This window comes from Trachinotus anak, unplaced genomic scaffold, assembly GCF_046630095.1.
Source record: "Trachinotus anak isolate AG129_WGS33_773 ecotype Australia unplaced genomic scaffold, CSIRO_AGI_Tana_v1 ptg000017l, whole genome shotgun sequence".
Taxonomy (NCBI): domain Eukaryota; kingdom Metazoa; phylum Chordata; class Actinopteri; order Carangiformes; family Carangidae; genus Trachinotus; species Trachinotus anak.
This window is the reverse complement of record NW_027273868.1, coordinates 1,702,048-1,727,467: the sequence shown is the minus strand read 5'-3', so window position 1 is coordinate 1,727,467 and position 25,420 is coordinate 1,702,048. Positions and strand designations below refer to the sequence as shown.

The 25,420-nt window shown below is 42.2% G+C and overlaps 1 protein-coding gene across 7 annotated transcripts in view; it reads left to right on the top strand.

The window, feature by feature from the left end:
• Nucleotides 1–24,617, top strand: part of rbfox1 (RNA binding fox-1 homolog 1) — a 309,086-nt gene extending 284,469 nt beyond the window's left edge. For 5 of the 7 annotated variants that reach the window (XM_071501337.1, XM_071501335.1, XM_071501338.1 and 2 more), the window contains 3 exons: nucleotides 2,461–2,525; nucleotides 13,498–13,573; nucleotides 21,407–24,617. In XM_071501337.1, the coding sequence (XP_071357438.1) occupies nucleotides 2,461–2,525; nucleotides 13,498–13,573; nucleotides 21,407–21,529 (264 nt within the window). In that variant the 3' untranslated portion in view covers nucleotides 21,530–24,617. Of the gene's footprint in view, nucleotides 1–2,460; nucleotides 2,526–13,497; nucleotides 13,574–21,086; nucleotides 21,193–21,406 lie in introns of all 7 variants that reach the window. The other 2 variants (XR_011694044.1, XR_011694045.1) reach the window with 2 other exon arrangements.
• Nucleotides 24,618–25,420: the final 803 nt, after the last annotated feature.

Here is a 25,420-nt window from a genome sequence, read left to right as displayed (position 1 = left end):
AAACACAACATTAATACATTATCAAATTATAAAGTGCAGCCACAGAACAACATTATCATGTGTTTGTGGTTGTGGGTGCATCTGATGAATTCATAGTCCAATATTCATTATTCCTCTCAGCTCAGGTCTGCTGTTCATCAGCTCCTGAGGAAGACATGTGCTTTCTGTTGCTGAGCAGGTAGAGTCCAGGTGGAGTTTCCTATAAAACCAAAACTATAATCTAAAAGAGGCTGAAAATCTTAGGATAGAGCTGATGATTCACTTTCACATTTTAGACAATAATTTAAAAATCTTGATTAGTGTAGCTTCTTTCTTTGAATGCTATAATTCAGCAACACTGCCACCGCACAGCAACTCCACGGTCGCATTGTTTACACCAGGAACCAGCTGATCGGGCTGAACCACAACAACCCACATGCCCCCAGAGATGAGGAGGACATGCAGAAGATGCAGTGCTGATCGCTGGATGATAAGATGGAGGAGTTAGCAGCCTCAGTGAGGAATCAGAGGGACATTCTGTGAGTGCAGTGTGTTTGACAGAGACGTGGCTACAGGAGGATCCTCTGAATCCCATTGCTACCAGGTGGACAGAAATAAATCTAAGAGCAGAGAGGAGATGGCGCCACCTGGATACATTACTGTAAAAGAGCCCAGCAGAAGGTGCAGCAGCCCAGACATGGAACTGTTAGCTGCAGGGCTACGTCCTCTCCCGGGGAGTTCCCACACACCATCTTGGTTGTTTTTTTACATCCCACTCTCTGTTAACCTAGCAGCCACGTGTGATGTCATCCACTCTGTTACCATGAGACTCCAGATTTCATGATCTCCAGGGACATCAGCTTGAGAAGACGCCCCCACTAGTGTGTGAACTGACCCACCAGAGCAGACAGGACCCTGGACCTACTGTGTGCTAACATCACACATTACTTTTTGTACATTTTTCTCTTCACTTACTGTGTCTTTATTATTCTTACTATGTATTCACCTCTTCAACCCTGACTGTGTGCTGGGCAGTTCCCCTGCAGGGATCCAGAAACTTTTTCACACTCAGATTCTGTTTGTCTCTGAAGTGGAACCACCTGGTTTCCTTTTGTATGTTTGTATATATATTAATCCAGATGCTGTGATTTAGTTGAACATGGACACTGATGTGTTGTGTGTGTCTGTGTGTACACACGTTGGTGGGTATGACTTTGCCCTTGTAATGTGGCAGGTCTGGAGATGGTGCAGTGTTCACGGAGTATATTAGATGACACTGTGATGGTGACACTAAACAACACTGTCATGCACTGTGCAGCAGTATGTCAGCACCATGGTGTGACATGGTGCTGTCAAACACGACCACAACCAGCCTCCCACATACACCAAAAGAAAACTGGCTTACATACAACTCACAGAGTATTTTAGCACTCAGCTTGTTTCTCTGAGAACTTCAGATCCAGATGTACGACAACTAAGATCCATCATCTGCTTCAAATATAGAGGGGAAAATTATCAAGGTGTAAAAAGTGAATCTTAAAAATGTGACTTAAAACTGGATGAAATTAATTTTGAGCTTCTGTCAGACAAATACAACACTGACATATGAGCAGAGACGATAACATCATTGACAGGTGACGAATGAAATTAAGCGTTAACATGATTAAAATCACAGATTTCTCTGTTTGGGAATTGATGGAAACATTTGGGATAATGTAAGAACAGAAAAGTTAAGTACCCTTCAAAATAAAAGATCCTTTAACATACAACTTTCAAAAAGAGATGCTTTAAAATAACTGTATTATTTGTTATTTCTATTACAAGTTAAAGTGCAGGATATTTGATCTGTTATAAAGTCAGATGCCCAAGTGTTTGTGATTCTAAAGCAGGTCTAGGTTCTATATTAATACTGTGACAGTATCAAAGCCTCAGTCCACAGAGAAATGCACACAGCCTGTATTCAGAAACTGAGCCTTAAAACCACCTGTCAGGACTTCTGCAACTTTGAGTCTCTGAGTGTTTACCTGAAATCTGCTACATTTTTATTGTACTTACTCAGAAAACAGTCAGCCAATCAGAAGAGAGGCTCTTTTGTTGCAGTATGTTCTTTAATATGAGTCTTTCATTAGTCAAACATTTCTGTTTTTGAATGAATTGGCTTCACTCTTCTTTGATTTTACCTAAAAACAAATGAAACCATATGAAATGAACAGGATGAATGATATTGACCTGGGGTGGTCTCTGCTTTGGTGTTTGCTAAAAGTTTTTATTAAGGTTTGTTAATGTTGTTGTGTCTGTCTCATCTTCAGTGTCTGACATTCAGTCCATCAGAAAACTGAATGTGTAATCTTGACTGTTGTCTATTTGTGTTTGTCTGTGTGTGTGTGTGTGTGTGTGTGTGTGTGTGTGTGTGTGTGCATGGTGTGTGTGTGTGTGTGTGTGTGTGTGTGTGTGTACGTGTGTGTGTGTGTGTGTTCACAGGGTGGTTACGCTGCCTACAGATATGCCCAGCCTACTGCTGCCACAGCTGCTGCATACAGTGACAGGTAAGATACAACCTGCAGAGAAACATTATGTTTTATGGTCAGGACAGGATGTAATGACCTATAAACGAGAGCTTCACTTACACAGCAGGGAATTTTCTAAGCTGTCAAGAAAATTAAGTCAGCTGCCTCCAACAACACAACCCTGAACGGTGGCAGCTGAAAGCAGCAGTGTTTCTCTTGTTAAAAGAGATTCCACTTTTACTATTCCTCACTTTTACTGACTGTATTTTCATTTAATAGGGATCAACTGTCCTTCTCTAATAAATGAGCCCACAGGTCGTCTGTCAGCAGGTTATGACCCATAGTGAGGTTTTGTTGCTAGGCGACATCTAGTGGTCATAGTAATGATGACAGGAGCAAAGGGAAAAGTGCGGTGATGTAGTTTATAGAGCGACAAAGTCCACGTCAGGAGGAGGTTGGGGTGGATGGATGGGTCAACAAAACACTGAACAGGGTGACAGGGACCAGAGTCTGAGAAAGTCTCCAAACTTACAAACTGTTCTGCACAACATGAAGCTGATGGAAATCAAACAACATTACCATAACTCAAATAAGCATATATCATGGAATGAAATACAGTTAAGCTGATACAGTGATCAAACTTCAGTTTCATCATCATCTAGAGCCCCCATTTTCTTACAAACAATAGCCTCTCTTCTGATTGGCTGACTGACCTGTTGTTACTAGAGCTCCAGAGAGAAGCCTGAGAGAGGAGATGTAAAACTACACTGAGATGGTTTTTGGTTCTTAAAACCACAAATATATCTTCTGATGGAGATCAACACTGCAGATACAACAATGGAGAAGTTAAAATATGGAGCTTTAACAACTAAGGTGATGAACATTAAACAACTGGAAGGTGATCTGTAGAATTGACTAATATCAATCTTTTTTTTTTCAACCTTTTCTTTCCTTTGATACAGTTGAGTACTCACCGACTCTAGTTATTCACTGAGCCATGCACATTTATTTGTAACTAGACCCCACCCCATACATTTAATATCACTTACAACAGACATGATGCACAGGCTCAAATCTCACGGCGACCGTGGAGTCGACCTCTCTGAGAAAGTCCCAAAGAAGACAGAGCATTAGTCATTTAGTCATTTAGTCATTTAGCAGACGCTTTTATCCAAAGCAAATTACAGAAAGGGGAACAATCAAGGTTAAGTGCGATAAGAAGTGTTAGCGCAGCAATAAGTGCTAGTGACAATTCTTTAAGTGTAGGTTTGTCATGTAGTGCTAGGAGAGAAGGTGCTCTCTGAAGAGCAGGGTCTTCAGGAGTCTTTTAAAGGTGGAGAGGGACACCCCTGCTCTGGTAGGAAGTGGTAGTGTGTTCCACCAACGGGGGACAACGTGAGAGAAGAGTTTGGATTGCCTTGAACGAATGGGTGGCAGAGCCAGGCGTTGTTCGTTAGAGGAGCGCAACGGTCATGAGGTAGCATATGCCTGTACCAGGGCGTTCAAGTAGGTAGGTGCAGTACCAGAGACAACTTTGTAGGCAAGCATTAGAGATTTGAACTTAATGCGGGCTGCAACAGGTAGCCAGTGGAGCTCGATGAGCAGCGGGGTGACATGTGACCTTTTGGGTTGGTTGTAGACTAGGCGCGCCGCCGCGTTCTGGATCATCCGAAGTGGTTGCACTGTGCGGGCTGGGAGGCCCGTCAGGAGGGCATTGCAGTAGTCTAGTTTTGAGATGACCACAGCTTGTGTCAGGAGTTGAGTAGTATGTTGAGTTAGGTAAGGTCTGATTTTTCTGATGTTGTAAAGTGCATAGCGGCATGACCGGGCAACTGAGGCGACATGATTGGAAAAGGTTAGTTGGTCATCAATCATAACCCCTAAGTTTCTCACCACCCTGGTGGGGGCGAGCCATAGGGAATCAGTTTTGATGTTGATGTCATGGTGTCTTGTAGGTTTAGCTGGGAGAACCAGCAGTTCAGTTTTTGAAAGATTCAGCTGGAGGTGATGTGCCTTCATCCATGTGGCGATGTCTGAGAGGCAACCAGAGACCCGTGCAGAGATTGAGGGGTCATCAGGAGGAAATGACAGATACAGCTGAGTGTCATCTGCGTAGCAGTGATAGGAAAAGCCATGTGAGCGAATGATCGGACCCAGGGAGGTGGTGTAGATAGCAAATAGTAGGTGCCCCAGCACTGAGCCCTGGGGGACCCCTGTGGTGAGGTGATGCAAGGTGGACGACTGTCCAAGCCAGGATACGCTGAATGAGCGCCCTGTCAGGTAGGATTCAAACCAGGAAAGAGCCAAGCCAGAGATGCCCATGTTAGAGAGAGTAGAGAGGAGGATGCGATGGTTAACTGTGTCAAAGGCAGCTGATAAGTCAAGTAGAATGAGGACAGAGGACTTTGCAGCTGCTCTTGCTTCTTTTCTGTCACAGACAACAGGGCAGTTTCGGTTGAATGACCACTCTTGAAACCAGATTGATTTTGATCAAGAAGATTGTTCTGTAGGAGGAATTCTGAGAGTTGTTTAGCCACTGCCCGTTCAATAGTTTTGGATAGGAATGGAAGAAGCGAGACAGGGCGATAATTCTCGACCTCAGCAGGGTTGAGAGAGGGTTTCTTGAGTAGAGGTGTTACCCGAGCTGCTTTGAATGCAGTGGGAAAAGTGCCAGAGGTCAGTGATTCATTCATCACATGTGTGATAGCTGGCGTGATGGTTGGGCTAATGGTTTGGAGGAGGTTTGTTGGTATAGGGTCCAACGAGCATGTAGTAGGACGGCTACATGTCAACAGTTTGGATACCATACTCTCAGAGAGGAGTGTAAAGCCAGAAAAAGAGGTGCTAGCAACTGTGCTTGGTTGCGAAAGTGCAGTAGCTGATTCAGTACCACCCAGCTGAGGTACAGAGAGACATGTAGTAGGACTGCTACATGTTACAGTGCTAGGAGTTGGGTGGAGAGCAAGTTGGACTGAGAATTGGCTGCTGATTGCTGCCACTTTGCCTGTAAAGAATGATGCAAATGTATTGGCGGTAAGGCAGGTAGGAGGAGGGGGAGGTGGAGGGTTGAGTAGTGATTTGAAGGTGGAGAAAAGTTTCCGGGTGTCAGTGACACTGTTGACTTTGTCATTGTAAAAAGCAGTCTTTGCAGCAGAAACGCTGGTTGAGAAGGAGGATAAGAGTGTCTGGTAGCTTTTGAGATCATCAGCTAGTTTGGATTTGAGCCATTTTCTTTCAGCAGCTCTGAGTTTGGTGCACTGTGAACAGAGGGTGTCATTCAACCATGGGTGGGATTGGTTGGATCGAGCAGGCCTCGTAGATAAAGGACACAGTCTGTTCAGGCATGAGTTCAGAGTAGAGCTGAGTGAATCAGTGGCATCATTAACCTTCAGAGAGGAGAATGTGCTGAGTGGAGGTAAAGCAGAGGCAACAGTAGAGGAGAAGTGGGTTGGTGATAGGTTACGGAGGTTACGGCGGAACGTAACCATAGATGGAGGAGCAGAGGGTTGCTCTGATAGAGTGACATTAAACTGGATAAAAAAGTGATCTGATAGGTGGAGAGGCGTTACCACCAGTGCATCTGCGGCACAGTTTCGGGTGAGAATCAGGTGTCAAGGTTTTTGCCAGCTTTGTGAGTAGGAGGGCTCTGGACCAGCTGGAGGTCAAATGAATGTATTAGTGACATAAAGTAATCAGAGTCTGGACTGTCTAAGTGGATGTTCATGTCGCCTAGGACAAGCAACGGACAGTCATGATCAGGAATGGATGACAACAGGGTATCTAGCTCGTCTGTAAAGCCACCCAGTTGGCCTGGTGGACGGTAAATGACAACAACGTAGGCCTTAACAGGGGCCGATACTGCAATGGCATGGTATTCGAAAGTGTCGTAATTAGTAGAGTGCGACAGCGGAGTGAATTTCCATTTGTTGGAAATTAGCAGACCAGTCCCTCCTCCTCGACCAGAAGGGCGGGGGTTGTGGGAGAGGGTGTAAATAGTGGAGAGAGCAGCTGGGGTGGCTGTGTTCTCTGGTTTGATCCATGTCTCAGTGAGAGCAAGGAGCGTAAGAGAAAGGTGGTTGGTATAAGCCGTAATAAAATCGGTTTTGTTAACTGCAGATTGGAAGTTCCATAAGCCCATGGAAAATGAGGCAACAGTGTGTGAGGACTGTTTTAGAGGCCGGAGGTTACTTGGATTTCTGCGTCTTTTGACAGAGTGTTTTCTGTGCGGACCGGAGACCACAATAGGTATGGAGTGGCACATACTGTACTGTTAAGACTGTGGAGGGAATAGGACCGGTTCGCTTTGCTCGGTAAACTTGCTTGTCTTAACCTCGTCCGTCTTAACGCTACGGTTGACGCTTACGCTGAAGCTTCAGGGACCACCCCTGTTTATATAATGTCATAGAATTGAACGCAGCTGTTCTCGCGTATAGGCTGATTGCGACTAGCGTAGACCGCCCTCTGTCGTTGCCGTGAATGGTTTTTCAATTGAGGTGCAAATTGCTCATACCTGAGTGTTCTGATCACCCGTAGATGACCGAAACTCGCAGCTCTTATTGTTCACTTGGCCTCAGTTGTTTACAACGCACAGAGTTGAATTCTGAATGATTCCAGAATTCAGAAGGATTCAGATTTAGACTGCCACAGAAATATTCGGAGATATTCAGACCGCCCCAGTAGTGTAATGCTTACACTCTGCTGAATACTCTGACCGCCACAATCAGTATAGTGTAATGTTTATACTTTTTTCTTAATACTCTGACCGCCCCAGTCAGTATAGTGTAATGCTTACACTTTCACTTACTCAACGCACCAGAAGGACCTTGTCCATTAGAAGCTTCACTAGGTTTATTACAGGACTGTTGCACTGGATTGCACTGCAGGTTCCTGGGTAGAGACTCTTAGTTCTTGATAATTGTCAAAATTTGCCTTATGAACACTGGATTTGAAACAGTGGTTTCTGGAACTGAAATGATATTTGAGGATGTGTCATCTCCCATAAGCCTTTCCTCATTTTATTAATAATAGATATATTCATAACACAATAAATAATTTGTGCAAAATTAGTGAGCACTGGTGTGTAATTTTAGTTTATAATTGCATGGAACTTGCAAGCGTCTGTCCTTTTTGATTTATTATTCATCTATTCATTTTCTGCCTCACTTTCCTCACCTTTTTCTTTCCTTTTTTTGTGAGCATGGTTTGAATTAGCAGTCTCAGATGACAGAAATACATCTATATCCATCTATTTCAGGAGCATGATGTAAAATTATAGAGACAGGGCTTTGGCTCTAGACAATAGAGCAGTTAATATCTTAGTTGCTACACAGCAGGTTCACTTTAGAAGGAACTATATGCTTATGAATGATGGCAGTGGCTATATTTGGCCAGGGAGAAATAAGGGAAAGCCAAGTTTAGAGGTGGAGAAGATTTATTCCTCTGCATAAGAGCTGTTATTCTGCAGAAGTGATAGATGGCCATCAGAGAAATAGGCTAAACCAGTGGTCCTCTCTTTCCTAAAACCCTTCCTGTTACACACTTATAGACATAAATCCAGGTGACATGAGGAACAATACGTCATAAGAAATAACCAAATGCTGACAGTATTGATTCATGACTGTTAGATTCAAATTTGAATCAAATGAAAACTTTATTAACTTTAAAATGCAAAACAAGCATCTACCCTTACATTCATTATATATATTTCATGCTAATTTATAAGATGTACATGTCATTAAAATGATATTTTATGAAACATTTTGTTGTGCAAGACAGAGCATTTTGAAAGTTGACTGGGGTTTTTAGCAGATACAACCAGCTGAAGTATTCTGTAAATACAATGGGAGTATATTTGTCTCTTACCTTTTAACCAGATGTGAGCGTGACGAACTGGTGGTAAAGCTATAATTAAATTAATAGTTTTATTTAATTTCCTCAAAGTGACCAGTGCCTTAATTTACCTCACCTGCCGAAGGTAACAGCTCTTTATTTCTATCTTCCTCAGTTTGATCTGTAGAACTGGTCACAGCAGAATGTTAGTATGAAGCCTCGTTTTGGTCTGCTCCTGCTTGCCCCATTAAAGTTACTGCATTACGTCTTAACACAAACTCAGCACTTCCTGTAATTGTTTCAGATTAAAAGCATAGTGTTTCAGGCTTTCGGGCTTTTATTGTTGTGCTGCAGTAAGCATATTGTCTCATTTCCTGTTGCTGATGTTTCTGTTGTTTACATGCTCTTCAGATCTGCTAGTTTCATCAGCAGTTAGTGATGACTAACTCTCTCTCTGAGTAATAATGGTTCATGTACTGTAATGAAAGTAGTTTCTTTGCCATAACAGAGGTGAGCTGGTTCACTGTCTATAACAAGAGATGCAGCTCCAAGCCCACGGTTGGCATCCATACACGTTCTGGACCTGTACCAGGTTTATACCCAGTCTTCTTACATCAAAGGGTCTTGTGTAATGATCTCACTGTAAAGTACTGGGTGCCTTGTCGCCCTAGGTTGGACTGACAGGCCTGTAGTGACTCATTACACACACACAAGGTCCATTCCCATCCAGAGCCTGCAGTGTTTGTTTTTAATACACCTTGTCAGCCATTGTTTTACTGCTTAATTTTTATAGAACATAAGAAAATGGAGACGAGTACCAAACTAGCGTAAAATAACATGGAGCTGTGGGCTGGATTGTCTCCTCCTCAGTTTTCCTCCCCAGGATTTATGCACAGTTGATTATTGTGTAGTAGTGAGCATTTGGAAACTTGAATGGTGTTTGGCCTTTATACAGGTGTTGAGTTAAATGCAGGAGAACAGGTGAATGGGCTTCTGTTAGCTTTAAAGAATCCTGTTGATGACCTCCAGTGGCTTAAATTCTCACTGTGCTACAGTGACATAGGACCTCACCTCTGACCACACAGACCACACCCATCAGTGCTGCTGGGTTTGATCAGAGGTGAAACCATTTTAATGTGAGGGCAGTGACAAACCTACAGAGAACTAACATCACATCAGTTCCTCCTCAGCTCTGCAGAGCTGGTTAGTCTCTTAGTTTGACTATTGTAAATAGGCAAATGTTTTCCAGTATTTTATAAGGTGATGATGTATGCTGAGTTTTCCCCTTGTTCTGCTGCCCACATCAGGAGGACTGTCTGGGTGTTTCACCTTGATCTGGTGTATCTTTGACGACTTGCTTGTGTACCTGTGTAGCCTGTAAGTGCCCATCTGTGTGGGGCCACTCTGGCAACATGTTGGTCATGTTTGTGCCATGAGGGTCACAGAGGGGACACACCAACAGCTGCTTTCATGAGGCCTGACCAGACCCAGCACGACCCCTGAAGCGTATAAACCAGCACAGATGAAACACAGCCACTCATGCAGATACGCTCATGCGAGCACATTATGAGAGTTCACAAATTACTACACACATGCACATGAACGAGCATAGACTTCTGGGTATTTTCCAGAGCAGGAACTGTTCCAGAATTAACTACTATCTGCATGTCAACATTTGCAATAAGGTCATTTATGTGCCTGTCTCGATTATTTGCTTATAAAAGGAAACACAGCGTTGACAGGGCTGTGTATCTTATCTTTGAAAGCGCCTGTTGTTCCTCCTCCTCAGTCCAGACATCTTAACACCTCTACAGATAGAGGATAGATGGAGACGAAATAAGAGGAGTAGCTGGGTCGAACCTACTCATTTTTCTTTTCTCTAGAATTGGAGAGACGTGTCTCTGATAATATTCTGTTTTCATCTGAATACCATAACATACCAAGAAATACACTCTACAGTCTGCTGTGTGTTTGGAGGTAGAGTCACAGTGGTGTTAGACCGGCTACATATAGACTGGAGACAGTTGGAAACACCTACCATCACCTGTGAGGCTGACTAGTGGACCCACTGTATCTCACTGGTTTCATCTGTACACAGAGAAATGTGGTGTGAGGGGGGAGGGGCTGTGTGCTGTCTCATCTCACAGTGAGGTCTAGCCCTTTGTTCCTGGCCCATACCAAAACATGTTCTCTGAGAGAATCTGGCAACATGACAGACCTTCTGACGGACTGATGAGTTCCTGTTTGTCAGGAAACAGCTCCAGCGCATAAAGTGACCGTGTTAAATACTGTGTGTAGCACTGCAGCAGTGACATCAGTCACCTACGCTATGGGTATTTACAGCACGTCTCCCAGTAACTGTACGCTCAGGCCGAAAGTGGCGAGAATGTCAACATGACAGGAAGTCATTCATTTTCTGTGTGAGCCAGCATCTCTTGGTGGTGAACGGCGCGGTGTGGGGGCGTCAGAAAGAGTTCAGGTAACTTTGTAGTAATGAGTTATGATGCAGTTCGCCAGCAACCAATCAGAATGTAGAAGTGCTCCACTCTGGTGAACACTAGAGAACACATCTGTACAGACCTTTGTTCCCACGCAGTGGAGAAGTTGATGACTGTGGTGATGGGTTTCCTCATCCTTTACAGCATGTGCCCGTTTGCTTATAGAGACTGAAAAAAAGGTGTCAGACACTGTAGGTTGTTCCAGGTGAGCTGGTGAAGTGTAGCTTTGATATTTTGTGAAAACAGGAGGGAATTGCATGCTAACTAGCACCTTAGCATTCAAAACAGCATTCTGAACAAACGTGTTAGCTATCTATTTCAGTTGACAGCCAGAGTGATTTTTTTTTTTTTTTTTGACTTGCTGCTTTCAGTGTGACGGTAACAAACAAAATCTGCTGTGCAGATTTACATTGACTATGTGCATCTCTAATGACAGGTTTATAGTGTTTACACTCTTACACAGCAGAGACTTTGAAATCAGTGAGTGAATTTGTATTTCGTGTCTCACACGACAACATCGTGGGAGATGTTTTTCCCCATTCATCACCTGCAGACTCACAGTTGAACAAACAAAGCATTGTAATCCCCAGCAGCAATAAAACAATACATTAAATCTTGTACATTCATGGTGCTCAGAGGATGAACCCTGAACCATAACATTTTCATGTTCCCCTGTTAGCCTTGTCATTGTGAGTGTGTTAGCATGGCAGTGCTAGCATTTAGCTTTTAAGTACCACTGTGCCTGAGAAGAGCCTCACAGAACTGTGAGCACAGACATGATACTCATCTCCATCCTCTCATCTCTCTCTCTCTCTCTCTCGACAACACTTGAAAAACTCACAGAATGGCCGAGGAAAGTGCAGCTGAAGGTGATCTCACTGCAGATGGTTCAAAGACAATATTGTAGCTGCCAAACATTTTTATACAGAAATATTTCTTTTTTCTCCCTAAATATTCCTTCTGTCCGAAGACCTCGTAGCGTTTGTAGAAAATGTTTCCGTGTTTATCTTTTCACCTCAGGGTCACTTTAAAAATGCATTTGACTCAAACTGCATTTTAAATTTGTGTTGTATTCCCACACACACAGACACACACACACACACACACACACACACACACACACGCTGATCATGGGCTAGGGCTCTGCACTGTGAGATAAGATAGGTCAAATGCGGTGCTGGGTTGAGAGTGGGTGTTGGGGGGGCTGCATGGTGAATAGCAATGTCCAAAACTAATTGGGATTAACTTCTAATCGCTTCAACCACTGGGCCGCTATGCTGCTCAATTATGGGCAGAGGCCCCGGCCCCTGATTGGCCCTTATCGCGTCTGGGCTAGGACAGGGAGGGGTGAAAGGGAGGAGGGGGAGGGTAAGGCTGCTCACTGAGAATAATCACTGCTGCCTGGTTCCTTCTATATTTAAATCTCAGATTCTTTAATTTTCATGTCTTTCATTGAAATAAATTAAAAAAACTCCTTTCTGAGCTAATACCTCTGCTTCTTACACTTTTTAAGAAGCAGACAGACACCTGACACACCCTTTATATTATTACATTCAATAGATCTACACAGGAGGTGGAAAATAAAATGCTCCTCACACATCTCCACATCCACACTAGCCACACTGTTTACTGTGGATGATAATGCTCCTAAAAAGATGATTTCTAATGATTGCACAGCCTTTGACTATCAGACCAAAATTATACATAGAAGAAAAGTCAAGATTGAATTGGCTGATTATCAGGAAGTATATTAAATACTTTCCTGTTCCCCAGAGGATGAACCATTCACGATTCGATACCCTGAGTTTTCCTGTTCTGCTACTTGAAAGCTGATTTCAAACAACAGTAATGTAAATGGTTAAATGCAGTGAGCGTGTTAATGCTCTGCAGACCTCTGTCACTGTTAAACAGTAACTTCACAGACTGACACACTATGGGCTGAAGGATGTAGGTCTGTTTAACCTGACCCAGCATCGCAGATGTAGTCTGTTGTACCGTGACTACTCTGGGCTGTGATGCAGTGTGATACTATCACTGCTCCATAGAGCAAGCCAGGGTGGGTTAATCTTTCCTTTCCTCTACCAACAATATTAGGAAGAACTGCGGTTAGCTTAGCTTAGCTTCCCTTTGGTTCTAAGATACAGATCCTGATGACCAGCTGGAAAAAAAGACCCTAACTAACCCTAACTAAGATATATTTGTGCCAAAACCTAACCATACTGTAACTACTGTGGTGTCAGATCATGAAACTGCAACAGCAAATATGTTCTGTGGGAGATCCGATCTGTGGCTGGATCATGATCAGAGGCAACATATTTCTAGAATGAATGAAGTGACATTTATCAAAGCCAGAGGAGCATCCAGGAGGTGTTCAGGGAGGACGGCAGGCCATCACATCAGAGACCAGGATCACATCCAGAGTCGGTATAGGTTAAATGTAAATAAACAGGCTCTGTAGAGCTGCAGACTTGGGTGATAATTCTCACTGACATTATGAATTTAATTCCCATGGACATTTCATTGCCATGATAAAGTTCAATATAATGTGTCTTTGTAAAGTAAAGTGTGACCCACATCTGTATTTATACTGACTCCCACTGTGTATCACACACACATATAAAATGTGGAGTCTCCAGGACATGAAGTGACTTAACTATCCTCTGTTGTCTCGTGTGTTTCTGCAGTTATGGACGAGTATATGCTGCCGACCCCTACAACCACACACTCACTCCAGCAGCCACATACAGCGTCGGTGCCATGGTAAGAGTGTCTGCCTGCTGCAAACCTCTCCTCTCCATTCCTACTCCTCCTCACGTCACCCGTCATCCCACTTCTCATTTGCAAACTGTCTAAATCTTTATTTACATTTATATTGAAACAACAAAAAGCACAGTAAAGACAGCTCTCTCAATCGCCATGGTAACCAACATATATTTAGAACTAAATGTGCATTTTACCTTGATGCAGTCAGACTATCTGACGCTTCACTCTGGTACTGAAGACACTGAAGGCCTCAACAAACCTACATTAAGGTGGAACTAACTAACCCCTTGAAAGGGGTCAATCATCAGCCCAGCTGGAGAAGATCTAAATTTGCAGTTCCCCACACTGTCCCTTAAGATGAGCCAAGCTTATGGCTGTTTGGTGCGTCGCCTGTGTTGCATCGTAGACTCATGAACAAACCAGTGGTTATGGTCAGTAGTCTGAGCCAGCGGAACAATATTATCTGCAAACAGTGGCAATTCATTTCTGAGGTCATCATAATATTGATGAGCTGCAACCCGGGTTGAGCCCAGTGCATGCAGGGAACACTTGAGTTTTTTCTGAGGATATCCACACAGCTGTGGATGTGAATATATAAGCCTCAGATGACATGTAGCAATGGCCCTGACACCCAGCTCCCAAGGAAGACCCCGCAACACACCCTACAGCGACAAGCTACAGGCATACTCCCAGTACCCTGGCAGGTTTAGAGCTGGTCCCCTGGTCCATGACTATGATGAAATCCACATTCCTCCCACTGAAACTGAAACCCACAGCTGTCCAGAGCCTGTTTTCACCACTCTTTTCACAAGCTTTCTCAAGAGAAGTGTGATGTCCTGATAACCCGACCACACTGCATACTTCTGACTGAGCTCTCTGACTTTCCAAAGAGAAACAACCTCCTGGCCCATTGGCCTGCACCCAACAGGCCCATTTGGTTAATCCATCCTTTAGAGCATTTTATCAAATCCAAATTCAGTTTGGGATTTTCTTATTGAATCCTTTCAAATCACTTTTACATTTGCATGTATCAAGTTATAAAAAAGCCTGAGTGATATTCACAACCTGAGGTCAGCTGTACAGCAATGAGAGCTGTTTATTAAAGATAAATCTTATCTTTGCAGTGACAAATGTAATCTGAGAAAAGAAACATTAACTAAACAGCAGTGGCTGAAATTCACCTCCTGCAGACACTCAAACGGGGATTTTCTTTATGAACCTTTGAGGTAAATCATACTTTCAGATGTTCAGTTTCAAGTATGAAATTTGAGCAGCATCAAAACCCTGATCACCTCAGAGATAAGTGACAGTGTTTAAACCGGTGGTCACTACCTGTGTGCTCTGCATTCACTTAAAAACAGAAAACAAAACATTCACATGTGGATGGTGGTAAAAACTAATGAACTGGAGCATCACAGTTACTCTTTGCCGGTAATGTGGTTTTGAGAGACACTGCAGTGATACTCTTTTGTCAGTGAGGACCAGCTCATCTACTCTTGACTGATGTCACGTCTGCCTAAATACATTGCTTACATGCCACATTTACACTGAAAGAGTTTTCATTCCCTCATGCTGGTAGTAAAGTCATTGCTCCAGTATAAACAATGAGGAACAACACACATACATCCAGCCAAAGCTGCTATGATCCTTCAGCAGTCTGAGTTACCACAGTTATCCTGGCAGTCGTGTGCAGGGTCATTGCCAATGTTGTGCCCCAACAACAAATCTACTGTAAATGCATGAAGCAATTATAAGACAATGAGCCCCTGGTTACAGATGAATTATAGGTCACCATCCTACCTAGTGGCAAAATAACTCTGGTCCTTTTAGTAACATTTAGTAGGTCAAGCATTAACTGTGGTTTAAAACTGCACCTGAGCGCTGCTGGCTCAGCCGTCCACACTGACACTGAACAACATCCCTGCAGATTATATTTTAGAAGCAATGTTAATTTGCTTTGCTACCTTTAAGACTCATTGTAGCACTGTAGGAGAAATAATTAACTATTCCACCAAAGTGACGTGAAACTAACATGATCTACAGCTTTGATGTTCTAAAGGTAAACAACCTCCTGGCCTGTGGCTGCCTGGACTTCAGCAGCTTTTTATAGAATCTGAACTCAGTAATAATTCTTCTAAATGAATCCCAGTCTTTTCAAATTATCCATCAAATCTTATTCGAATCAGCTTTCATCACTTTTTATCTGCAAGTAAAAGACATAACAAACTAAAACAAAAAGCTGTGCAGTCACCTGCAGCTTAATTAATGTTCACAATCTATGGTTAGAACCTGAAAATGACATGAGCAGAAAAAATATTACAGTTTTTTTTATACATGTCTGACACTTTGAAATAATCACTGCAGCCTAATTACTTTTGAACACTTGTGTTTCTAGAGGTTCTAATTCAGATCCAGAGACGTATCCATATCCAGGAGACACATTGTGCTTTTCCTTATTTTCTGTCATACATATAATGTTACAATGTGGGATGTTCATATTAAATGTAGACAAAATTTCAAACGTATAGAGGTCAAACGTAAACAGGTAAACGTGTGTAAAAGTAAAGTCCCTGTGAGACAGAAGCTCAGGTGTCTGTCTGCTTCTGTCTACTTCCTGCAGCGAGGTGAAGTCAGCTCGTCACAGATTTGTTGATCTGCTCCACACTCAGCTCGATCTCCCAGCATGGGTTACCTGAGTGTTGATGTAGGTTAGCTTTGGTGTTTCTTGACGGGAGATGTTTTCTACTTCAGTTGACATTTAATCTTGTTTCCCACACGTACAACTATTACTAGGGGAATATTTTACATATGGACTGTGATTGAAAGAATTAATCCACCATTGGTCCACACAATAAGCAGGAAATATTTCCCAAACTGCGACCTCCTGCTCTCCACTTTCATTTTCTCAGGCTGGGACCAAGTATTAGATAGATTCTGTTAGTTAGTTTTAGTCTTTAGCCACTGAGTTTTACAGTTTCCTCTCAGAAACTCCACACTGGTAAGAGGATGAGGCAGCTGTGCTGCCCCTCTGCAGGCTTCCTGGTGTTGGGCCAACCAGAAAAAAGTGGGCTTTTAAGGAGGCCTGAGCTAATATTGTTTCAGTCAGAGGCTCCACAGAGGGGCTCCATTACAGGCAGTTTGAGATAAAGCTGAGCTGTGACTCATGTAAAGCTGCTCCAGTGGAGTCCCACAATAAAAACACAGAGCTGGAAATGAGCATGACAGCTGCCTTTAAGATGTTGAGTCTAAATGTTAATGTGATGTGAATGAAAGTCCAGTAACTGGGAGGATCTCTGGAAACTGATGTGATGTGAATGATGTGAACTGATGTGAAGAGTCGCCGCTCTGTTGGTTTGTTGGACTCCAAACACACAGTCCAGTCCAGTCCAGTTTGTTGAGTTGTGTTACAGAGTGATGTTTCTTCTTCTTCTTCTTCTTCTTCTTCTTCTTCTTCTTCTTCTTCTTCTTCTTCTTCTTCTTCTTCTTCTTCTTCTTCTTCCCAAACAATCTTCCCCGAGCACAAACACTGGATCAGATAGAGCACGTCACACAGACAGTATTGTTTTAGCCATTGTGGAAACAATGTTAATAAGCTGCAGCTGGTAGAATCTGCTGTTGTGATGATTGTTAATCTAACTGACATAAGTGATGGTCAGCAGTGGCTATAAATGAGCAGCTACTGATTTCATGTTTTCTACATTATCTTTGTAAATCCAGGTATTTTTTCCACCTAAATCCTAATTGGATCCCACTGTTCCAATGACACCACCCCTCTCATAGCGTCTCTGCTGTAGTGTAGCCAGGGAGCACTGTACAGAAACTCTTACACTTCATCTGACTCACTCAGACTGCTGAAACCTCATATTTGCTTCAAAACGAATTAACAGTGGAGTCATGTTACTTCACAGGCAACATGGGCCAAAGCAACTGTGCACATGTCAGTATTGTATTAAAATGGATTTGAACCAATCCAAACGGACCTTGTAACGCCTGTGCCAATAAAGCCCACGGTCTTCAACTTTACTCCTTTTCACCATTTTGGACGACTTTAAAGCTCCACACAGTCTAAAGGTAGATGTCCATGTGTTTGTGATTATAAAGCAGATCTAGGTTCTATATTAATACTGTGAAAGTATCAAAGCCTCAGTCCACAGAGAAATGCACACAGCCTGTATTCAGAAACTGAGCCTTAAAACCAGCCGTCAGGACTTCTGGAACTTTGTGATGTCACAACAAAGCAGACAATACTTCAAATAAAACACTGGAGAAGTGTAAAATTTGGGATCTTTAAAAAAACTGTGTTTTCATCAGCACATATTAGACTTATGCATAAGTTGAGCTTATATAAGCTTAGCCATAAGTATTAGACTTGGGCAGATATTAGATAATATTGTATATCGCAATATTTTGGCTGGATTGTATCAAGATAATAAATTATGGATATCGCCCAAGTCTGCCAAGTATGACATCAGTAGGAAACGGTGTGTTTGACAAAGGCAGAGAGGACTTGACCATGAAAATGCAGCCTGTGCATCTGTGCGTTTGTTCCTCATGTCATTTTCTTTTTGTCATTAGTCTGTTGGTTCATACAGTAGAAACTGTTGCATTTCTAATTGCTGCACATATTCATTTTGTCCGACTGCACTCCACAATCTCCACACACTCTCTCCTCCGCACTGCCCCCCTCCCCCACCCCGAGCTCTTCTTCAGTTGCTGTGCATGCTTTTCTGCAGCGTTGACATCTCCTCACTTAAACTTAATTGAATTTGTCTGCGCTGCTAACGGCAGTCCAAATGCCACATTAATCCCGCCTGTAAAAGGTGATGAATGTCTCCATGCCTTGGCAGCCCAGTCCATGTTAGTTATTATATTTCTAATTTGGTGGATACCACCTCACCCTGCACTCCCTGGTAATGAAATAATTAGTCATTTTGATAATTAAATCCCCGTGGTGCCACAGCCGCAGGGAGGAGGCGAGGGAAGAAAGAAGTGAATAAGGAAGCAGGGTGGACTGGAGGGAAACTTCTGGTTAATCACAAACAATGCCTCAGAAACTGAGCAGAAATCCAGAGTGATTAATCAACAAACTGTCTGCAAATCACTCGCATCCAATAAGGTCAAGGTGCCACGCCCATCTACTGGTTTCACTGACTTGACTTCCTTTTAAACTGTCTGTGAATCCTACCTATATATAGTATCTGTGGTTTTAAGAACCAAAAACCATCTCAGTGTAGTTTTACATCTCCTCTCTCAGGCCTCAGATCTAGGCTACATCCACACATTTAAACTCACCTCTTCTTCTACATTTTAGTTTTAATAGTAATAATTGTTCCGTTCAGTTCTGTATTTGAACTCTACAACTGTCTTTGCTGTTCCTCCTTCAGAGGATTTACTGGAACTAACCAGCTGAGAGGAGACAACCTGCTTCCTCTTTACACCTGCATGAACTTGCCCAGTGTACGTGAATGGTCATGTATGTGTGTGTTTTCAGGTCTGGTCGTCTGGAGGGAGGTTTAAAATGCCCTTTTAAAATGAAAACGTAGTAGTGTGGATGTAGTTGGATGATGGGTCTGGGTGGGTGGGGCTTGGGGCGTGGCTGAGGGAGGTGACTGCTTTGTTGTGACATTACAAAGTTCCAGGAGCTGGTTTTAAGGCTCAGTGTCTGAATACAGGCTGTGTGCATTTCTCTGTGGACTGAGGCTTTGATACTTTCACAGTATTAATATAGAACCTAGACCTGCTTTATAATCACAAACACATGGACATCTACCTTTAGACTGGGTGGAGCTTTAATTCATATCTGCAGAGGCTAAATTACACTGGCTGCCATGGCCCGCTCACTTCATCTCTCCTCATTCCTCATTTGAGCTGGAAATCGTTTCACTCCACCATCATGAAGGATGGTTCAGTGCGTTGTATTTGCTCTGAGGATCGATGAGAGAGCGTTGATACAGGAGAGCAGCCTCTGCTGAAGTCTGTCAGCAGACAAACACGCACGGGAAATCTGTCAGCGATTTGACTTTGAAACAACATCACTGCAGCTTTCTACTGAAGTGGGCAGATGTTACAACCCAGCAGATGTCTAGCAAGTAAGAAATGCAGATGTGATCGGGCAAGAAAAGCAGTTTATTGTTCAGTTAACCCTAAATCAAAGATACCTTCTAACAAAATCTCTGTTCAGTAACTACAACAACAGAAGAAGAAGAAGTCAATGAGGAAATCAGGAACCATGGCAATGGCAGCCGGTGGAGCCAAATCTTAAAACAAACAAAACAAAAGCAGCTTCCTAACTGTCTAATACATTATATCTAAGTAATATATTACCACACATTAACAAACCACACAAGTCACGGAGGAGTAGTAATTTAAGATTTTATCTCCTGATTCACCATCAAGCTGAAAATGATGGATCTGTAGAAAAGAACCGTAAACCCCTGTCAGACAATCCTTGTCTTCATGATCTCTATCATGGATCATATCATATTGGGGGGAGGAGAGTATTCTGCTGTCGACTGAGACCCAGTCACATGAGACTGAATCAAATTCACTGTGTCAGGGAGAAACAGCTCTATGTGAAATATGTTTTTCCCTCAAACATTTGGGCTAATAAATCAATTCTACAAATGATAAGACATTCTAATTATAACATGGATGAATAAATAATGAAGAGAGTATCAATACATGTGAAAGCAAATAATTATTAAATAAAAAAACTGTGTTTTTTTCTTGAAGTGAAATCCTTTCCATGTGTGGTTCCACTGATCTGTGACCAGTCTAAACACAAACACAGACACAGACATGTTTCTAAGAAATATGCAGGTGGCTGCAGAAACACACGCAGAGCCGAAACAAAAGAAAGACAGGACACATCACTTCCTCTCTCCTCGCATCCTTTCCTGCATCTCTGCTCACGTCTTCAGACTAAGATGCAAAGAAAGGACATGAGTGAGGGACATGTAGACACAGTCCAGAGAAGTGGGATGTGCCATCTGTTTTTTAGTTCCACTAGTTTCGCAAATAGCCACTAATCAGCCTCCCATCCTCGTATCAAGCACTGTCCCACACCACTCTGACCTTTAACTGGCCTTGAGTCCCACCCTCAGCCCGGCAACAAGTAGACTCACTCACTACAGCTGCTTAACCAGACTTTATATCTACTCATCAATACTCAACAGTCCAGACACTCTGATCCGACAAACATCCAATAAATAAGCAGCCAACTTTTTTCATGCCTGTCGTACTAAAGAAAAAAGAAAACAGTTCAGAAATGAAGTTGTCCACAAACACCAGGACCAGCTCTGGTGTTTGTGTAAACTTCACAGACACATCTCCTGAAATCCGATCAGCCTCCATCACCTCCACCCAGTGAAAAGCAGCATGATCCATCCAGAAGATTTAACCCTCCCTGGTTCACATGCTGCTTCACGTCACCTGCTCTCCTGATTTGTTTGATTCATCTCTTCCTCCACTTTTTTTTCATGGTTGTATTGACTGGATTTCTTTCACGTAGCTGTTGGCATGTTCCCCTGGCATGAAGCGTCTCGCTGTGCTTGCTGCATGACGGTTGCTGCGGTCATGGGTCTTTACATCCCCCATGGGTTTGCACTGGAATGACGGTAATGTTGGACCTCTAGTGGTGGTTTGTGCTGGACTAAGGGGGGCTAACAAGGGTTTGTGTGTGTGTGTGTGTGTGTGTGTGTGTGTTTCCATGCCCTTGTCTGCGTGTACTTGTACGTGTGTGTGTTTGGATTTTCTCGTGGGTGTATCTGCTTGTGTGTATGTGTGTGTGTTTGTTGTTTTTGTCCACACATGTGTGTGTGTGTGTTTCAGAACGCGTTCGCCCCGCTGACAGATGCCAAAACTCGGAGCCATGCTGACGACGTGGGGCTGGTGCTGTCCTCTCTGCAGGCCAGTATATACCGGGGAGGCTACAGCCGCTTCGCACCCTATTAGCAACACCTCCAACCTAAAGTCAACCTTCCAACAGGACAGAAAGAAAGTGTGTGTGTGCGCGAGTGTGTGAGCGAATGAGCAAGAGAGAGAGTTACCAGAGGAGAGACGTTACTGAGGCCCGGGTATTGCAATACATGCAGTTTGTGCATCATTTCAGCATCTCCTAAGAGAGAAGTACAAAAAAAAGAATAAGAATAAAATGACAGCTGATATTTTTCATCTTATACCTCAGATATTTTGTGCTGTGTATTTTGATATTGTGGGTTTTTAATTTCTAAAGATTTAAACGTAGATGATCAGCTGTAGAGGTTTTTCCATGGTACTAATAGAGAGCTGCTAGAGTCACAATTAGGACACAGAGGAATATTTATCAGTCAGATTGTTAGGGCTTGTATAGACCTCCAACCCTGTAACATAAGTCACAGTCACACTTTGGGGTTTTTATGTTTTCTAAGAGTGTTTAAGTGACTATGCCAGTCAAGTGTTGTTGTTTTACTTCTCCCAGCTTCCTTTGGCACTTCCTCTCTCAGTTTAGCAACAATAGATTTTTGTTTTTCTCCTGTTGGTTCAGGAGGAAGTGAAGAAGACAAAGTTCCTCTCTGAACTTCTGAGATGGATTTAGAGAAGCTGAGAGCAGCAGTGATTGTTATTTTCTGTCCACGATCTTGAAATCATGACTTTTTCTCTTGTTACCTCGATAGCAAACTTTGACTTGACTTCATATTTCTTCATTTCAAACATTCTTCATCAGGTTGGTTCACTGCAGGTCGTTCAGCCTGAAAATAGAAACATATTCTGAGGTGAAGATATATTTTTTACTCATGTTTAAGCAGCTCGTTCTCTGACCATTGCACATTTATTACACTCCAAACCAAATCAAAGACAGTGGTTCCCTACCTGTGTGAGGTACTGCAAGTGGGCTGGAACAAAAAACAGTAATAATAATAATAATAATAATAATAATAATAACACACACACACACACACACACACACATATAATGTGATGTTGTAAAAGGAAACGATCTTAGAAAACATTTTAAAAAATGAAATGTTTTTTTCTCACATTAAGGCCTATCACTGATAAACTAATGAAGAGCAACAGTAAGTGTTAAAAGGAAAGAGACAGATGAAGAAGAAAGAAAGAAAAAGAAGAATGAAAAATGATGAATGAAGATGAAGAAAGAAAAAGTGAGCTTCCCCTGTTTTCAGTTCAGTCCTGAATGTTGGATCAGCATCATTAAAATAAGCTGTGAGGATGTTTGGCCTTCTTATAGTTTTCAGTGGGACATGAGACGGAAGAGGTTGGGAGCCACTGTCATAGACGTTGACAATAAGATAATGATAAGCTAATGATGATAATAATAATAACAACTGGTCAAGATAAATATCTCACAGTCATAACTACAAGATAAGGACTCCAGTTTGGTGAATGTTTTGTGTCTTTGTTGTTATGACGACACAAACTTTGTCTCAAACGATGGCGTTTCTGCTCTTCCTGAAGTTCTCCTGAGATAACGAGATAATTGAGTCATGATCGCTAAATAAAATAACAGTTATTAACAGTCAGAGCTGCTCTCAGTGTAGTTTAGTTTCTTTTTCAGGGAGAGACCAGTGTGAGTTGGGCTGTAGATTTACTGACTAAATAATGAGGTTGTATCTTACGCCACTTAAAGCCAAAGGTTCCTGTGGATATATCTGGCGTGTTTATGTGTATAAGATTCTACATAGGTATGAATTATGAGATAAGACTTAAAAAAAATTTAAAAAATAAAAAAAAGATTGCCATGGCAACTAAACTGTTCAACCATTTAATTTCTTGCTGAGATGTGAAGAAGAATTAGGGCCAGGTGAAAACAAAAAAAAACAGGACAGGTAGATGTCGGGTTCCCGGGGGAGGAAGTCAAACTTTAATCACTGAATACTGGCCAAACAGACGTAGATGTTTTTTATATAAACTTCCAGTATATTCATTGGTATAACTGATAATTTTTATATTACAGGAGAGATTTAAAAAAATATATAAAGCAGTGGCCAAAGCCGCTGGGTCTATTTTATCATTTTGTTCATTTTGTTTTTGCCTTTGTTTTTTTTTGTTTTTTTCTTTCATAATCAAAATTTATCGGGGGGGGGTGGAGGGGAAGTATAATAATCCAACGATGTATTATATTTGAACTGTGCAGTGAAGATGTTCTCTTATATGAAATACACAATGGTATAATGTTTTAGATTTAGATGAGTAGATCAGTTGTTAGGGCGAGCTATCTCATTTTCTATCAAATCATATTCTGATTTTTATTAACTCTTTACAGATAATGTAATCACAGTGTAGATACTCTCAATCAGTTTCTTTTTTTATTTGATTTTTGGTCACCTGTACCATTTTGCACATTGTAATTTTCATGTAAACCTGAGACATATCAGTGCTGTAGTTGTAATTTTTGGGTTCCAATTTTTTTCTCTTTCCTCTCATGTCGTTCTTAATGTGACATCCTGTCTGTTCTTTTCTAGAACTCAGACTTTACTCTCTGAGAATTAACTGTTTGAATATTACAATACTAAATAAATATGGGAAATAACTGATTTGTGAACAGGCTAATCTCTGATGTAAATACAAGTTAATGGAATACATCTGTAGTGTATTTGAAAAGCGCTACATGGGCAACGGGAGCTCGGCTATGGCTGCAATGCAAGCCAGCCTACAGGCCGCCTCCTGTGCCACATTCTGTTTACAACTATTCCCTATTAGTGGTGTCGTTACATATCTCTCTTTTTGTATTTATAACGAATTAGATAGGAAAAACTCTCAGATGCATCACATAATAAAAAAGGCAGCAGTAAGAGCCGTGGCGCCGCATGGCTCCGCTGGTTCAAACCGTCAGCTGTGTGCTGTGTGTGAGGACTGAGACTGGAAGACTCAGAGTCCTCACCATGCTGAATGTCTGACTCCGCAACTACTTTATCCGAGCTCTGCTTCCAGTAGGTGTTGTGGTTCAAAACAAGGCTTCCTACTTCCTACTCATTGTATGTGCATGTACTATGGTTCTTCCACTAATCAATAACCATCAATAAAATTTTGTTTTCTCAAGATGTTCTTGTCTCTTTCCTGTTTGATGAAGGGATCTACAAAGAAAGGTTAGCAAGCTACTCAGATTGTGTTTAGTCTGACAGATTTGTCATAACCAGCAAACATCATCACGGTGCTGTTTGTCCTGAGCTGTGTCAGTGCGTCTCTTAACATCGCTGCCTTGTATGTGGCTTTCAGCTTCACCTATTGGTTCCTGCTGAAGACTTAAATCTTTATAAAACTGCTCACAAATATATGCAGTAGTAGTATTATATATAATATCATGTATATTCTATATGTATATTTATAAAAGGTCCAGTAATTTTCTAAAATGTTTGGTCTCTGTTTTTATTTGTTGGGGACTGTTTTCAGTGGTGGATTAATCCACATTTGGTGCTGTTTGTGCCGGTGTGTGTGGGACTGAGTTGGAGTAAACTACAGTGTGTGTGTGTTTGTGTGTGTGTGTTCATGGTGATACTGCATGCTTGTGTTTCTTCTGGCCCAATACACACCCGCTTCCACGGACTAATTCTGGCACACACACAGAAAGTCTTCCGGCTGTCATCCAATACCAGAGGATAACAGCCGGATCAGTCCAGATGTGAAGTATGTGGGCCAGACTCAGGCCATGGAAGCAGGGTGTACACTGGGCCAGAACTTTCACTGTCACCAAGTGCAACAGTGTGGCTGAATGATTTTTGATTTTGCCGCTCTGGATGATGCAGCTCTGTGGCAGAGAGGAATAAGATGTACAGTACGTCAGGCTTCATTCTTTGTTGGTTAGGGTTAGAGTTGAGATTTGTTACAAAAAAAAAAAAAATCACTT